This window comes from Mycteria americana, chromosome 2, assembly GCF_035582795.1.
Source record: "Mycteria americana isolate JAX WOST 10 ecotype Jacksonville Zoo and Gardens chromosome 2, USCA_MyAme_1.0, whole genome shotgun sequence".
NCBI classification, from domain to species: Eukaryota; Metazoa; Chordata; class Aves; order Ciconiiformes; family Ciconiidae; genus Mycteria; species Mycteria americana.
Genome location: NC_134366.1, coordinates 134,487,446 through 134,505,266, shown reverse-complemented (window position 1 = coordinate 134,505,266; position 17,821 = coordinate 134,487,446). Strand labels below are relative to the sequence as shown.

The 17,821-nt window shown below is 36.6% G+C and overlaps 1 protein-coding gene across 2 annotated transcripts in view; it reads right to left on the bottom strand.

Moving 5' to 3' along the window:
• The window catches only part of RAB2A (RAB2A, member RAS oncogene family), a 44,858-nt gene that overhangs the window by 9,832 nt on the left and 17,205 nt on the right, over positions 1 to 17,821 (bottom strand). For both annotated transcript variants that reach the window (XM_075494706.1, XM_075494707.1), the window contains 3 exons: positions 10,448 to 10,530; positions 8,984 to 9,076; positions 4,598 to 4,709 (listed from right to left, as the gene is read on the bottom strand). In XM_075494706.1, the coding sequence (XP_075350821.1) occupies positions 4,598 to 4,709; positions 8,984 to 9,076; positions 10,448 to 10,530 (288 nt within the window). The remainder of the gene's footprint in view (positions 1 to 4,597; positions 4,710 to 8,983; positions 9,077 to 10,447; positions 10,531 to 17,821) is intronic.

Genomic DNA, 17,821 nt, shown 5'->3' with positions numbered 1-17,821 from the left:
TTCAGGTAAGACTACAATTAACAGTCACACACTGTTGTTGAACTACCAATGAAAAAACAAATGTCATAAAATTGTTCATGTCTCTTGCAAATGAGAGAAAAAAAAATCCCAAGTATTATGTGTCGTTTTAATGCAAGGTAGGAAAATAACTGATGTTATGATTAAAACAAGTGCAAACGTGCTTGAGGTATGGACCTCAGACTTAAGCGCAAACAAGTGAAAAGCCTAAACAAGCAAGCAGCCTAAGCTTCCCAAGGTTAACAGGACAGACTTGATAGCATACAAGGCAATGCCCCTACCAAAGTAGCTGTTCAGAATATGTGGAATGTGGTTAGATAACCCACTGTGTGGGACTAAGAACAATACAGTAACCTGTATAGCTAACAGTGTCTCAAGAATAACTAAAATGGATAAAAAGCACTCTATAGAGAGCTTCTTTACACCTGTAGGACATAAGCTGTACAGTGGTGAGACTTGGTCAAGCAAAAGATATTTAAGAAATAATCCATCTTCTGTAAACTAAAGAGACTTGAAAATGCAGTGTGAGCAGTTCAGAAAACAAAAGACTGCTTTTTTTACAAAGCAGAGTCATTTAATTCAGAAAACTTCTGAAATTTTTATTTTTTCCATGAAGAATTGCCTCAGAAGGTTTTTAGAACTGCCTGAGAAGTTTCCCTTAGTACTTCAGAAATTGCTGATAAAGCAGCCATGCTAAAGAACTAAAGATGAGTTTACCCCATTTTCTACTCTAAAAACCATGTATTAAAGCATTTTTGTTAAAATAAATAAAATTCTGGCGACTAGTATTTCGAGCAGTCATGTATGTTTATAATGAGATGGACTGCTTCCACATACTGAGGTAGGCTACAGAAGACTACAGGATTCAAGTGATTTGAGGAAGGGCTTCCATGAACAATACAAGATGATTATTTCTAAACCCTTAACAGTCTTGATTCTTTTGCCATGAGTACTTTTGCCTCAGATTCAGAGAGCAAAGTTTGAGAACCAGCCATGTGATGAGAAAAAAACATTTAATCCACAAAACAAGTTTGGCCAGGAAAAATGGATATTCTTCCTAATTCTGCTTTGGACAGATACATAAAAGTTGGATCTAACTATTTCTCTTAAATGGGTGGAAGAATAGTTTAAGCCCTATTACTGTAGCTTCTTTGTTGTCAAGTTTCCTGGCACTCACACTTATGTTACTTCCTTCAATACCCAGAAATACACTTCCATTACTACTTTGTTTTGTATAGCAACCACTAAGCAATGCAACACAGACACAAATGCAGTAGGCCAAAGCTTTATTAGTTAACGACATGATCTCTGTATGGTAAAACCTCTCTTTTGGGAAAGGAAAGAGAAAAAAAGACACCAGTTGTTATCTGGGAGTGTTCTAGCCTGTTGTATCTATGCATTTCCATACGTATACATCCACGCGCCTTACAGTAAAGCGTCTTTCTCCAAAGCACCCTTGTTGAGGAATATTTCCTACTGATGGGTAAGAAGGACAGAAGGCTGATAACTGAATCAAAAATAAGTCTTAAAAATTAGTTTTATCATTCTGGAAGACTTTGTTAAACACAGAGTTGAGAAAAGAACAGAGGCCTAACAGGTGCAAATAATTCTTAAATATTTCTGAAGCTGTATTAATGTAAACTTTTGTTTGCACAAGTATTTACTAGTTACCATGTTACCTAGTTAGAGTCTACATCTATCATTTTGCTCTGGAGCTATATCCTTATCTCAAGTAAAGCCACCTGCTCTTTCAACACTGCTGATGCTGTCCCTTATACAGACTTCAAAGTGTTTGACTTTAAAGATCTCTACAGGTATCCTGGCACTGTAATGGTTAACTACATAACCCATGCATGATACACTGTAGTCAGCAGTGATTTAGCAGCATGGATTAAAAATGCTACTGAGTAATTAAGGAGATATTCCTTCCCCCCGAAATCCCATAGCTTTTTTCCCCCCCGCATCCCCCAATAACCTCCATACAATTAGAGAGAGCCCCTTTGACCCCAGTAGTTCTATCTAAAAATTCTAGTACTTTTGGAAGAGATGAGCATTCTGAGACTCAAATTAAATGTGTAAAAATTATTTTGACAATTCATCTGAAACCTAAGGAAAGAGAAGAAAGCATCTGCTTCAACACTTAATACAAATGCATTTGAAAACATCTGATATAATAATCCAGATGGAAATTCAGGGACTTGCAATGTCCAGCTTTTTAGATCCAGTCTATTTCTATCAATGCAAAAATTCAACAGTATAAATACATACTCTTTCTAGTAAAATAGCTTTACTTTCTTAGCCCTTAATCTCCTAAAGAAGCTAGTAAAAATGTTCTCCATTGCCACCACATAAGATAACATAAATAGACAAAGAGCCACAGATTTCTTCTGCTTAAAATTTCACCTAATTTTAGCTGAATTACCTCAAATGTTGTTCTTCCTGTTTAGTTTCTACATCCTCAGGCACTCACAAAGCTATGATTTTTTTCCAGTCCTGAAGTCAAGTACTGAAGGCTTGCTAGATTTGCTTCCATTTTTGCATACTTGTTCTTTCCTCAAATGTTGCCCATTCCACAGAATTTCCTTATTACCTTCTATTTTTTTGATACTGAACAGTCCTGATACAGCATTAAAATGAAAATTGTCTCTTCTTTTATCCACAAAGTGATATCTTTCACCTACCGTGCCTACTATTTCTCCTCGCTTATTTTTACTGGCTCAAAGACTAAGATTTTGCTCCTTCAGCTGTAACTATTCTAGATCATGCCACCTCTTTTAGTGTTGACTGAGAATACCATTTAAGGAATGCATTTGATTGTCACTAAAAAAGATTATACCCTAAAGCTTTTCCATCAGAATTAGAAAGTTAGTACGTGCAAGCAACCACTCACTTGTATCATCATCAGGAGAGGATTCTATTTGAACTTTTTTGACAAAGAACTTTAGGCTCATTTGCCTCCTGATAATCAGATGCATTAGGTACTGGACAACTCATTCACTAGCACATATTTTTTGACATGGAGAGAGGTGCTAATGTTGGAATCAGGTAGTAACAAACCAGAATGAAGCTGGTGAAAGCTGTTACCCTTACTACAACTTTTCAAAAAACACCAAATATTTCAAAACTAGAAGGCTTTACCGCTAAAAGAATACCTCATTGGTTGTCCACCATTTTGCATTTAGAACAATTTTGGAAAAGAGTAAGGGCAGATTACGTACCATGAGAAGCTGAACTATGTCATGCTATTGTAAAAAAAAAAAAAAGGTTAGTAAGTGGCGATGTATGAACTGAGTATGGGCCCAAAAGACATGTGAAGCAACCTTTCAGCTTTATATAGCAGTAACATCTCAGCTGGAGCTCTTTTTACGCCACTGGACTGTGTCTGGCTAAGAAGGAGTTAAGTTTTCTTTACAGCAGCCTGTATGGTGCTGTGTTTTGGATTTGTCACTAAAACAGTGTTGATAATACACCAATGTTTTAGCTACTGGTGAGCAGTGCTTACACGGTGTCAAGGTTCTCTGTTTCTTACTCTGCCCCCCACAGTGATTAGGCTTTGGGTATGCAAAATCAGGCAGGGACATACAGCCAGGACAGCTGACCAGAATTGGCCTACGGAATATTTCATATTATATAACATCATGCTCAACAACAAAAACCAAAGGGTAGTCTTTCCAAAGTAGCTGTTGCTCAGAGACTGGCTGGGAATCCATCAGTTTGTGGGAAGTTGTGAGTGACTGCCTTTCCATCACTCTTCCCCCCTACCTCTTTATTAACTCTTTATCTCAGCCCCTGAGTTTTTCTCGCTTTGGCTCTTCTGGTTCTTTTCCCCATCCCGCTGGACAGGGGGAGTGAACAACTGGATGGGCCCTTAGTTGCTGGCTGAGATCAGCCCACCACAAGAAAGGAATGCAGTAAATCAAGGTGAGATATGTAAGAACTCACATATGTCCAGAAATACGAGCTATAAGCAAAACTTCAAAAGCCTTAAGTTCTTTAAAGTAACAAAGACTGGAAAACTTATTCAAATACATAGCAGACTACAGCAACCAAGATAATGACCTCTTCAGCAGGTCTGTAGAGGGCAGAAAAAGAAATGCGTGAATTGCATTTGCGTGAATTGCAGCAAAGAAGATTCCTGCCAGGTAGTGGAAGGGAAAGATGACAACAATACAAATAACAAAGCATTGCAATAGATTGCTCTGAAGAGCTTGTGAAGTTATTAGAGGTCTTTAAAACAAGTTAGATTGACATCTGCTAAGGATACCAATAGCTTGGCTTGCTTTGGACTAGCAAATCTATTCTAGTCTTACTTTTTAGATTTCAGGACAGACAAAAGTACCCATTTCTCTGATCAAATATTTTTAAAAAGAACAAGTATATTAATTACTAGAGTCTCAACAATATAATTATTGCCATGCAATTAGATAAAATGTAGACATTGTCTTTCTCATAATATAAATTAAAGAGTAGTTAATTCAAGTTAAGGAATCCAAAACCTAGAGGAATAGTATCTGTACAAATAACAAAGTGCAATTCAAAATAACTGTTTTCCTAAAATACCAGTGTTAAGCAAAGTTACCTCCTCTACATTGGAAGCAGTTTTGGCAGATGTCTCCATAAAGATAAGTCCATGCTCTCGTGCAAATGCTTCGCCTTCCTCTTTTTTGACTTCTCGTCTAGATTCTAAATCACTAAGATGGAAAAAAAATAAGTTAGTTGCATGGTCTAACCTGTACATGTAAACACTATTCTTCAGCAACATGCTTATAAGCCAAGAGCCCTCATTAGAGCTTACGTACATATGAATATCTACTCAAGCCCTTACATAAAGTACAATTACTGTAAGTTTTGCACTTATAATATATGGAGTAGCCACAGACATCACACTTACTTGAGCTACCAATCCTAGCTGACATAGATCTTACCAAAGACTTCATGAACTGGCTTTCAACAGGATGTGTGTATACTTATCTAGCTATTCCTTGAATACTAACTTCAGACATTGCCATTTTAGGTAAATACCACTCTTTTCTAGTCTAATGTTATCTACCAATCCACACTGTAAAGCTGAACTGATAAGGAAGTTTCATATAAGATTTCTTAATGATATTAAAAATAATTTTAAGGATAGAGTTGATTTTTTCTATTCAGTACCAAAACTTCACACAGTCAATTGCTGTTCTGATAAAAAGACTTAAAAGCAAAAATAAGTTATTTTGAACTACATTAGCTGTTCTCTCCCAACAAGCTAGCATTTAGGTCTAAAACTCCAGGCCTGGCCCTCTAACAGCAGAACAACTTGAAGTGACTGTTACACAATCTCTTGTTTCCTGCTTTCCAAGAAGTTTAGATGAAAGTTAAATATTACACAAAAGAACAGGAAAAAAACCCCCTCTTTGACTGGACAACTAAAGACAAATCCACTTCTGTAAGTGATATAGACACATAAGTATTTCACTCTTACTTTTTAAAGCTTCTTTAGGAACAAGGAGTACAGAGTTTCTGTCCTTCTTTGTAAGTATATTACATCTTGAGCAATAACAATGCTATATTTATACATAATAAATATAACATATAGATTTAAATAAAATTTGATTTAATTTGTGCATGTAAAAATATCTTCTCAGACACACATTTTTAAACTAAACAGCATGCAAACACAGAGGTTTAATTTGCAGCCAGAATACCAGTAAAAAGTATCATACTGGGCTTCAGTGCTGCCATCCTTGTAATTACACACATATTAACAATAAACGATACTCACTGTGGCATCTCTTTGCAGCAAAGCAGGTTTTTGTTATTTTTACAACTACATGCTAGCTCAGATGAGTTACAGCATCAAGACAATTCAGCACATCATTTAAACATGGAGTATTTGAAAATAAGGATACAAGAAATGTCTTCTCAAAACATTGTTAAAGTTGATGTTCATTATATGTAAGCATTCCCAGTATCTCAGCCTCAGGCTTACCATATCTTAACAAGGTGTTCATTCTCATGTCCCTGAAGTAGCTATCTGACATTGTATTTTTGAACTTGAGCAATGTCTTTATCTGCTACTACCATGCTACCCTCAAAAATATCTTATTTAAAACCTTGATTCACTATGGTGTTATCTCCATGATAGAACAGAAATAAACAACTTTTTTGAACTTGAAATACTGCAGCTGCATCAAAAACTGCAGTGATAACCCGGTCAAAACTCACTACTGATATCTAAACATATTCTTAAAGAGCTTTAACTACTTCTACTAACCACAGTTGTCTTCCTCTCTCCATTCCAATAATTCGAGGCATTTGGTCTTACTAGATCAATATAGCTATGTTTTGTTCTGGAAAGAAGATTAAGTACAGTATTTGTCATGTTTTAAGACTAGTATTTGTAATGTTTTCAAAAAACAGCTCTTATATTTCAGATTAAATTCTCAACACTCTTCAAATCCAGCAATAAGTCAGTACTACAAATGTATACCAAGTGCACTTTTGGGACTCATAAGAACAAAATTTATTCCTTCAAAAATATTATGCTAGTATTCATGTTCTTCCTTCCATCCATGCCTTACTATAAGAACTTCTGTAACACACTTTCAGGATAATGCAATAATTGAAGGAGTTTCTTTCCCATCCTCCTCTTTGAGGCTTGAAAATAATCCCCTTTAAAAAGCTTCTTAAAGAACTTTCACTTCATGTAGCACCTTAATCTGTAGCTTAAAATATATAATTTAAGTATATTTATTGTTTGAATAAGACCCAGTTCTAACTGGGAATTACTGAGCTAGCTGCAAGTAGCATATTATAACACACAATCATGTGGTACAGTCTGCATCAGCAGAATGCAAGACATAAAAATGTAGTTTAACAGCTCAGAACACTCAGGAATAGTTACAGATGGTCAACTAAGTATGCAAACTTATGTAGTACTTGAGATTCAAGTAAACAGTACACTTTACTGTTTCTCTCAGTGCCGTATTTTTACTCACATAAGCATAAGAACAGCTGGTCAGGGACATCACTGGCTTACCAAAGCTTCATTTAATAAAAGAGATTACATTTTTATATTAATTTGTGAAGACTATGCTTATCACATTCCTCAATTAAGAACGTCGTTAGTCATTTTCCAGATTATGTATAAAAATGTGGACAAGCTTCACAATTACTTAATGCTTAACATGTTTTTCAGGGGGAGGTAGAGGATGGTGGGCAGAAGAAGGAAAATAGAAGGGGGAAGAAGAAGAATAAAATAAGAGGTGAACAGGCCATACTAGAAAACCAGACTCTCTTTACCACAGGGCTGTTTCTCAGTAGTATCTAAGAAATTATCTGTCTGTTCATTAAATTCTAAGGGACAACCACACACACCATTATTTCAACTGGCATCTTTACCTTCAAGAATTGCTGAGGCATGAAGACAAGTTAAGGTCAATTAGGTAAAGGCCCATAACTAATGGGTTATTAAATTCTGAGACGATGCTTTTGATATTTGGAAAAACCCTACACCCAGTCAAAAGATCTAGATGTGATACTACAGTGCACTGGATCAAGAACTAGAAAAATTACAGATAAACTTAATGTATTCACTGATGTGTTTTAATAAAGACTTTCAATACAGATCAAAGTCTCAGCATCAATAGGGAACCATTTTAGAACTTTGGACAGTCTAGCTGATGAGAAGACCAAGTAAATAATTGTTTACAAACTGGGTAACACATTTTGTGCTGGTTTTGGCTGGGGTAGAATTAATTTTCTTCATAGTAGCTAGTATGGGGCTATGTTTTGGATTTGTACTGGAAACAGGGTGGATAACACAGGGATGTTTTCATTATTGCTGAGCAGTGCTCACACAGAGTCAAGGCCTTTTCTGCTTCTCACCCCACCCCACCAGCGAGTAGGCTGGGGATGCACAAGAAGCTGGGAGGGGACACAGCTGGGACAGCTGACCCCAACTGACCAAAGGGATATTCCATACCATATGACATCATGCTCAGCATATAAAGCTGGGGGAAGAAGAAGGAAGGGGAGGACATTTGGAGTGATGGCATTTGTCTTCCCAAGTAACGGTTACACATGATGGAGCCCTGCTTTCCTGGAGATGGCTGAACACCTGCCTGCCCATGGGAAGCAGTGAACGAATTCCTTGTTTTGCTTTGCTGGTGCGCATGGCTTTTGCTTTCCCTATTAAACTGTCTTTATCTCAACCCACGAGTTTTCTCACATTTACTCTTCCGATTCTCCCCCCCATCCCACCAGGGGGGAGTGAGTGAGCGGCTGTGTGGTGCTTAGCTGCCAGCTGGGGTTAAGCCACGACACACTTCCAAAACTTCTAGTTGTATTTTCATCACCCAGTGTTTAAGAGCAGCCTGAATTCACCAGGAAATGGGTCAAAAAGCATTCTCTGCCCCCAACCCCAGGTAAAACACATAGAATATGAAACAGGCTTAGAATTCAGAAATGTCTCGTATAATCATTGAGGTGTGCACTTTTTACATTTGAGAAAAGTTTTTGAAGTGAATCCTATATATGGGCTTTTTTTTTCAGTGACATTTTCTCTGCTGTGATTCTTACCCAAAAACTAAAGCACTTTAGAACACCTAAAATTAGGAGTAATATTCTCTTTGTAAGGGAGATATCTAGGTGCTTCTAAATGGTGATTCCAGATGTAAAAAAACATAATGAGAAAAATAATTCATATAATCCATTATTTCATGCATTCAGTCAATCCTTTAAAAATAAAAATTACTTCTAAAAAAAGGTACTCAGAACATAAGGTAGTTGATCCACATGTGCTGCACATTGTATTAGTCTAATTAGAAAAGGAAAGGTTTTAGATTCACCATAGAACTATGTCCAGTGACTGAAAGTAATTTAAAGTTAACATACTGCCTACAAATAAGGAAACACAAAAGCTGAAATCTAGATAAGTGATAAGTCTTTACCACTTACAAAATCACAACTGGTTATATTTTACCTTTTATTTCCAATAAGCATTATAACCATGTTGGAATTGGAATGCTGACGAGCATCTTCTAACCAAGTTGTCAAGTGGTTGAAAGTATCCCTCCTAAGTATGGAAGAGAATGAAAATTAAAAGCAGTATTTCAAGAAATCTCTTTTCCTTCTGTTAGTCAGCTTCTCAACTTGAGTAACGAACTCATTTATTAGTACACATGCTCCAGGGATAAAAGCTAGTAATCCCTTTGTGAGTGGGAGAGTAGGCAAACAAAAATTTAGTAAACAAGGAGCATTAATGAACTCTGCTTAAAAAGTAATTGAAAACATGTTTGCTACAAAGAGTAAAGAGGATTCTTATCGCTGTAAGAATCTGTAATTTTATATACATATAAAAACTGCTGAATGGAATTGTAAAAGTCCCTAACAGCCTCAACCAATTCAAACAACAGTACAAATAATCACATACTCATATAGTAATATTTGTTATACTGAAGGCAGAAAATAGTTGACAATTTTCTGTGAGTTTATAAACTGAATAATGAATTTAGCAGCAAAGACTTTTAAAATAAGGTACACTAATATGGCACATTACAGATTTTATAGAATGTGTACACTAAATATTAAATCACATGCTTGTAAAGTGTGTTTAAGATTTCATAGGGGTAAAAACCATCTATTTATGAATCAAAGATTCATTTGCTGGAAATCCAATGGAAAGAATACGTTGCTTCCCGATATTTAAAAATAAATGCAGAACAACAGGAAAAACATCTAGGAAATATCTAGTAAAAGTTGTTGCTTAATTGAGCAACAAGACCCAAGATCCACAAAGGAAGCCACAGACCCTAATAGGATTTTGGAGCCTGAACATTTTCATAAACCAGCCACAGTACCCACAATTTTGCAGATAAGTTGTATAGACTCTTTATTCAATACAGCAGGAAAACCTTAGAACAGCTGCTACAAAAATCACACTAAGACCTGTATTTTCCCAACCTCATAAACACAGCAATGGTAGGAGTTTTCTGGTATGTTTATGCAACCAAACTTTGATGTTTTACTATTTCAATCCTTTGTAGAATGGCATTTCAGTAAAAAATCTGCTGTAATTACAGAAAAATTACAACTCATGGTAATAAAAACACTAGAAAGGAATTAATGTAGTATTTTAAAGTCTTTCTCAATAAAGGTAATCCAGAGGTTCATGGTCAAATAGTTTATAAAAACATTTTGTTTCATTCTTCCTGAGACTTTATGTATACTTTTTCTCAACCACTATACAGGGAAAATTGGAAGTATAAAGGTTACACAGGCTGTATCTTGATTTTGAGCACTTAAGGAAAGTTGGCAAAACATTAGACTACAAATATCTACACAAAAAGCCAAAGTAAATTAGACATTTTAACACTGAAATATAGCATAGCACAATTCTACCAAGGCATATAATTTTAATCCAGTTATACCTCCTCGGTATTCTCACCTTGTAATGTCATACACTAGTAAAGCCCCTGCTGCCCCTCTGTAGTATGACCTTGTAATGGAACGGAAGGACTCCTGCCCTGCCTGTAGAAGACAAAGTTTCATTATTTCATATCTCAAATTTACTTTTTGGTGCTGAAAAACAACAACTTAGAATCACAGAATTCTACTTTTGAGAGGACAGAGACAAGGAGGAGTATGGAAGGGAAATCAGAGAGGGGACAAGTGGGGACAAAGTCTCTAACATTAGCAAGAGAAGGCACATAAGGAGAAGACACCAACTACAGCACAGTGCTGTTTAAAAAAAAAATCGGAACAAGACCTCTAAACCTTTTTTGGCAATCCCTGACAACCCAATTTACTGAATTGCTTCACAATACATGAATCATTATTAGAGCACAGAATGGACTCCTAGCAACTAAGCTCTGAAGACAAATTTGAAAGGAAGCAAATAACCCAGAGCTTCACATTTGAATTCAATAACCCGCTCCCTGGGGCAGCTGTTGACACTAGAATAAATAAAGCCCATTGTAAATAAATGATGAATGACATCTTTACGCCCACCATCTGCTGGTGTAAAGGTTGTTGGAAGGCCAAGGATGCAGATTTTATCCGTTATATCATAAACTGCAGCCAGCTTTCAACAGTCTTCAGATGGAATTCTTTCAGTAATCATTTTATTATGAAAAACCAGAAAATGGTTCTGAATTCAATTTTACATAATTCTGCTCCACAGTTAATCAATTTCCTCTGTACTTGATAAATAATGCTTGTCAAACAGTTAGAGGATGCAAGAGTCATCTTCATATGCACTGGTGAAAAGCTTCAGAGATCCTACATAAATTATATAGTTCTCACAGAAAAGTATTCTGTAAAAATCTCAGCACTTAAAAGAACATACTCAAAAGAACACAGTCCTGAAAAATACATATTCATAGTTGCAAACCTTAAGCTCCCCATGCTCGTGTTTTTCAGAAGTGCTATCTAGTACCTGACAGCTGTTAGAATAAACATTTACTTCTAATATTTAGTAATAACAGATGCTTTAGCATAATTCAAAAGATAACACAGAACACGATGAAGAAATACTAATATTAATGCTGAAGAAACCCTATATGCAGTAAGATAGTTATATGCAGAACTATAGGAAACTACTCCGATTTAAAACCATGAAAAGCAAGAATGAAATATTTATCAAATACAAGCTACCCTCCAGCCCTACCTACAAAATCAGCATACAGAGAACTTTCTCTTCTCACAGTTACTGTATTTTCTTAATATAAGGTCTTCTTGAATTCAAGGAGAACTTCATCTATGTTCTGTCATTGAACAAGAACAGTGGCACAACAAGTTGACATGTTCAGTCTTCAGAAAGCGTCCTTATCTTCCAGAATAATCAGTTACTTCAGTTTAAGAACACACTTTATCTTAGCCATTCCAGTGGAAAAAGTTACAAAAGACAGACAATATATTTAATAGTTTCAACATGATTAGATTACAGTAGCATATGCACTTGGCCGAAGAGTCCAAGTGCATCTTTATGTAAACTAAGGTAACAGAATACAACCCATCTGCTAGAATGCACCAAGGAAGAATAAAAAAAAAAAAACACAAGTTTTTCGCACAATACTTGGTTCTCTACCCAGAAGCTTCACTAAGCTCTACAACTTTTTCTTGGTGTGGTGACTAGCTCAAGTACATGGTAGATGCATAAAACATTTTCCTCCTAACTAGACAACAGACAAGTTATTGTTACCAGTGTATTCCATTTATTGCCTAAAATCATACATGAAGTGGACTTAGCCTACCACATTAAGATTGCCTGTTTCACCTTCACAAATTCCACTTTGACACATGAAATTATTTGTCTCCGAGTAAATTAATCATGGTCAACCAAGACTGTCAGAGGTTCTAGCTGATCTTACAAGAATGTAAGAAGTCGGAGTTCTTACAAGTTCGGCATCTAAATCCTGAAAATACTATAACATTTTTAATTGTGTCTCACTTGCCCATGATGAAATTTAAATATCATTGCTTCCTGAAGGAAAGACTGGGGAAAGGGTAGAAAATGTTACCCCTTCTTCACCAAAGAAGATACAATCTTCCATACAGCAATAATGAATTTGTGCTTATATATACCAACAGAAACTGAACTCTCTTTCATTCTAAACAGAAGAAAACTGAGTTTCTGTAAAGAAACTCCATGATACTTATGTTTATATATTTTTATATTATATATAAAATAATAAGAAACACCTTATATATATAATTTACTATTTTAACAGTATAATTCTGAATGAGAGCTCTAGAAGGTCAATATAGCAGGGTTAGGCATGTAGAATATACTCCACAGCTGGTTTTTTTAGTATCATTATTACTTTAAGCATTTTTCACCTGACAATTTGCTCTCTGCCCCCCTCCCCTTTTTCCCCCCCCCCCAAGGAGGACAAGCTATTTCAAAGATGACAAAACAAAAAAAAGCGTAGGCTATTAGCTAAACCCGACTTTTTTTAAAAAATGCAAGTATGTTATAATTGTACTTTATCAGTCTTGCAAAGTAGGACCAACCCAAATTTAGCTACTTGCTACAAGGAGCAACAGATAGAAGTAACAATATGGAAGCTCAGTATAAATTAAACAGCTTTGATACAAGAGAAAAGTCCTTTATCTTATGTGGAATTAACATTGTTCTTACCATCCCTTCCATGTTCCCCAAAATCTAGCACTTGCTTTTTTTTTTTTTTTCTCTTCCATATTAAAAAGCTTTTTTCACAGAATGGTTGAGGTGGGAAGGGACCTCTGGAGGGCACCTGTTCGAACCCCCCTGGCTCAAGCAGGGCCACTCAGAGCAGGTTACCCAGGTCCATGCCTGGACAGCTTTTGAAGATCTCCAGGGATGGAGACTCCACAGCCCCTCTGGGCAACATGGGCCAGCGCTGAGGCAGCAGGGCAGGGAACAGTAGTGGCAGTAGCCACTAAATGAATGTTAAACAGGGTATTTCCCAAGGCCATATTACATCTAGTACAGGCAACACAAGCCTTTGCTCTGAGGCAACCCCTAGTTATACCAACTTTCAGAGTTACGCTGCCATGGAAGTGGGAAGATGGAAGATCTTTTTGGTAACAAGACAGACCATGAGAGCTATTTCACATGTAGAAATTCTAGGTCAGACAAGGTTGCCTACAGGAATCAATAAATGCATACTGAACAGGCCTGAACATGCATCCTCTCTCTTCAGAGAAAAAGGTGCTAGCTCTGACGTGAGCAGTTCGCTAATCATGAAAAAATGTGAGCCTCTGATAAACAAGTGATGTTTTAAATGCTAAGTAACACTCTTTTTGGCTGTTTTCTGGACTGTAAGCTTTTACAGTTCATATCATATCGGTTAAAAACAACCTTTCTGATATGAGAGACTTACATAATCATAGTTCTAGGAGTTACAAGTCTTCAAAATAGTACAAAAATCTTCATCTCTGCTTCAACTGTAGAACTGCATGGACATATATCCCATGTGCTTCTCTAAATACACCTCAGTATAGAGGCCAAAAAGCAATTTCAAAATAATGATGTAAGTAGAACATGAAGCATTATCGATCACCTTAGGTCACTAAGATACACGGAGACTTAGGGCCTGCACTAAAGTTTTCAGGAACATTTAAGCTATGTAGCTGTGTTACTATTGACACAGTATCTGTGGCACATTTCAGAAAAGACACCCAAGTGTTACTATTCCTATAGGAAATCTCAGTGTCATTTCCAAGTGGGTGGTGTAGTCGCGTAGGTGTCAGTTGCAAAATGTGCGGGCAATCCTTTGCTATCAAAAAGAGTTCCTTGCAAGTTCCTTAACTGCATATTTTTGAATCTATAAACTCAGGAGAAAAAAAAAAAAAAAAAGAAGAGCCGTGAGGCAGTACAAGAAAGTAGTTAGATAATGAAATAGGATCTACAACAGCACATCTCCCTAGAAAACAGTTCATCAATTGTACTGAATTCTCTATTCTCAATGCTGAAGAATTTGGAAAGTTTCTTCAAGGACAAAGTTATTCAAGTACATCTCAGCAGGCCTTCAACATCCAAGCTGACCAATAGTTTTTACTGGGAGGAAACTTTATAGTATACATCTACATGAAAAATGAGAAACAATGCACCATAGCTAGTAGCTCTAGACCCCTTCACTTTTAGAAGGGGCACACATGTGTCCTATGTTCAAACCCGGTGACAGAACACCTCATTCACATTGGGAATTATTACTCATTTAAACTAGTTTACACTTTCGTAAGCTGTATAGAAAACTAAAAAGATCTAAGAAACAACCAACTCACCTAAGTGTCACACTACCTATGACAACTGCCAGTTGGGAACTACTCCACAAAGTTGATCCCTGGAACAAAATGTTTCAGAAAGAGAGGAGCAAAATACCCTTGAATACAGTTTTGAAAGTTCATAGAATCACAGAATGCTTTGGATTGGAAGGGACCTTTACAGGTCATCTAGTCCAACCCCCCTGCAAGAGCAGGGACATCTTCAAGTAGATCAGGTTGCTCAGAGCGCCGTCCAACCTGACCTTGAATGTTTCCAGGGATGGGGCCTCCACTACCTCTCTGGGCAACCTGTTCCAGTGCCTCACCACCCTCATTGTAAAAAAATTCTTTCTTAAATCCAGTCTAGATCTGCCCTCCCTTAGTTTAAAACCATTGCTCCTTGTCCTGTCACAACAGGCCTTGCTAAAAAGTTTGTCCCTGTCTTTCCTATAGGCCCCCTTTAAGTACTGGAAGGCTGCTATAAGGCCTCCCCACAGCCTTCTCTTCTCCAGGCTGAACAACCCCAACTCTCTCAGCTGTTATAAATAAAAAAAAGTTATAAATAAGTTAACAGCCTTTTAGTCACATGGCAACTTGTTTATACAAATGCATTAATCTTTCTTGCAATCGTGTCTCTACTCCAGAATAAAAAGAATTTTAAGGTGATTTACTAGCATGTAGTACAAAGAATAGGCACAAAAGTAGTATAAAAATAAAAAAACCCCTGCTGCTCTCCAGCAAAGATGTTCCCGAGCAAGAACCGAACTAAAGACACTTATGAAGAAGAATCCTTAACAATTTAAGAGTGTCAAAATTTATGTGGAGGATTCAGCCAAGTTACATGTTGCTTCAGAATAACCCTTTCAGCATCCTAATAAGAACTGAATTGTCAAGAGGACTAAAGATCCCCAAGGGTGAAACTGTACATATGTCTAAATACAGATCATTTGTACATATACCTTTTCTTCTGATGTTGTTGCATGCATGGCATTTAGACATCCAAAGCAATTCCCAATACATCAGAGAAACAGAAAGCTTTAGCACTCCATTATTAGAAGTACCCTTGTGATTTATTTCAGGTTATAAATATATTTGAAACCTTTAGGTTTTAAGTAGCTACCCTCACTAAAATGGCAGTTCCACTATGGACAAAAGGAAGTGATTTGCCCTCCTTCCATCTAAGCCCTTACCCTAAGCAAGAGCTTGCTCTATTATTGTAGAAAGCAACAGATAAACTGACAAGAAATCTATAACCAGTCAGAAAATAAAATACCAATAATACAGTATTTCAATAACCAAATACCTTTAAGCACATGACAGACAAGGGTTTGTGAACACTAAGCTAGAAGGTGTATCAAGTTACCTTACCTTCCTAACGTGTCATCATAGATGTGAACAATAGCTTAGCTACTGGCACTGAAGTTCAGATGATGGTCCTATTACCCAAACTGCAAAAGGAATAACTATTAAATGGACAAATCCCACCCCCCGATCCATGAACCCAGAAATAAGTTAATGCTCCCACGTAGCAGCAAACACAGTCTGTGAACTGATGATCAAACTAGTTTCAGGAACCAAGATAGATCCTCTGCAAGTTCTTGATGTTACTTCACAGGAGTAAAACAGAGGGCCATGAGCACTGAATTGCCATAACTTGAGCTGTAAGATGTACCCACATTCTTGCAGGTACAACAGTTAAAGAGTCAAATTAGTAAAAATTCAGTAGAAGAATTCACCAACTGCCCATGAAATATGCTCTGACTACCAAAGCAAGTAGAAAAATATCATGAAGTAGACAGTAAAGAACTCTCAGGGGCGAGCACTACATCTTAGCAATTGTCAATATCACTAAGACGAAATGAATATTCATTTAATGAATTAAGGGAACTTTATTTGGTTCTACTAGATCCAAATAGTTTACAAATACGTGAAAAATAACTGAATTTCCAAGAAGGATTAGTATATTCAGAATATCTGTAAATGGACAGACAAGTCACACCGTGGTTTTAGGGAAAAAGAGACATGCCTTCAACAATTATGCCTTCTGTCTTGCATAAATGTGCTTTTTTGTGCAAGCTCTCAACTACTAGAAAACACTGTCAATTTAATTAGAAAGATCACTTGTATGGAAACCAAGAAATTACTTGCAATTAGCTAATAAAAAAGGATAAGATGATTTCAGATATTTAGTGTTAGTCTGAGCAAGACTAGTCTTAGTCTAGCACCTTAGTCTTGCTTATAGAAACATAATAATGAATAAACATTTATCATCACGGATTCCCATGAAATGACGCACAAAGAGTTATTAAAAATGATTGTATTTAAATACACAGGAAAAATTCTCATTCATATCAATTTAGTTTAGAGAACATAAGTAGTATTACTTAGTATCATCACTGATCTCTCCCCCCTGCACCATCTGAGGGAACTTAAATTCCCTCTTTCAACTACTGTTTATTTTTGCTCATCAACAATGACTTGTTAGTAACAGTCAATACAATACAGAACATCCTCCTCAACAACAAAATGAAGGCTACTGACTCAGCCTGGTAACAAGCCCAGTATCTCTCGACAACAATGAAGTTGTTCTGAGGAGAAGCAATTTCAGTATTTCTTGGTGTTACACTGCCGCAAGACGAACAACCTCATCTACACAGCTTGTTTAAACTCACAAACCTTAATAGCTCCCACAACAGTCATTTTGATCCTTACCAGCTTCTGTTGACCACTTCTAGTTCCCTAAAAGTTACTTTTGTAACTGACACTAGCTCAAATACCACACTTCCACAAAAGGGTAGCTTCACTTCTCATAGTAGACAATTACCAACTAAGCAGTTTTGACAAAAATATTTCTCAGTCTATTCAACTATTGAAAACCATTACTAAGATTAAAGACACAGGAAAGGAAATAATCTTGACACTAAAGATAGACAAGACAAGTGAACAATTTGGTCCAATACCTGCACTCCCCTTGACTGACCTAAATGCATCAGAAAGGAAAAGTGAAACCCAAGGACTCACAGACCTAAAAACCAGGGCATGCCACAGCACACATAGCAGCAAACTTGCTGAG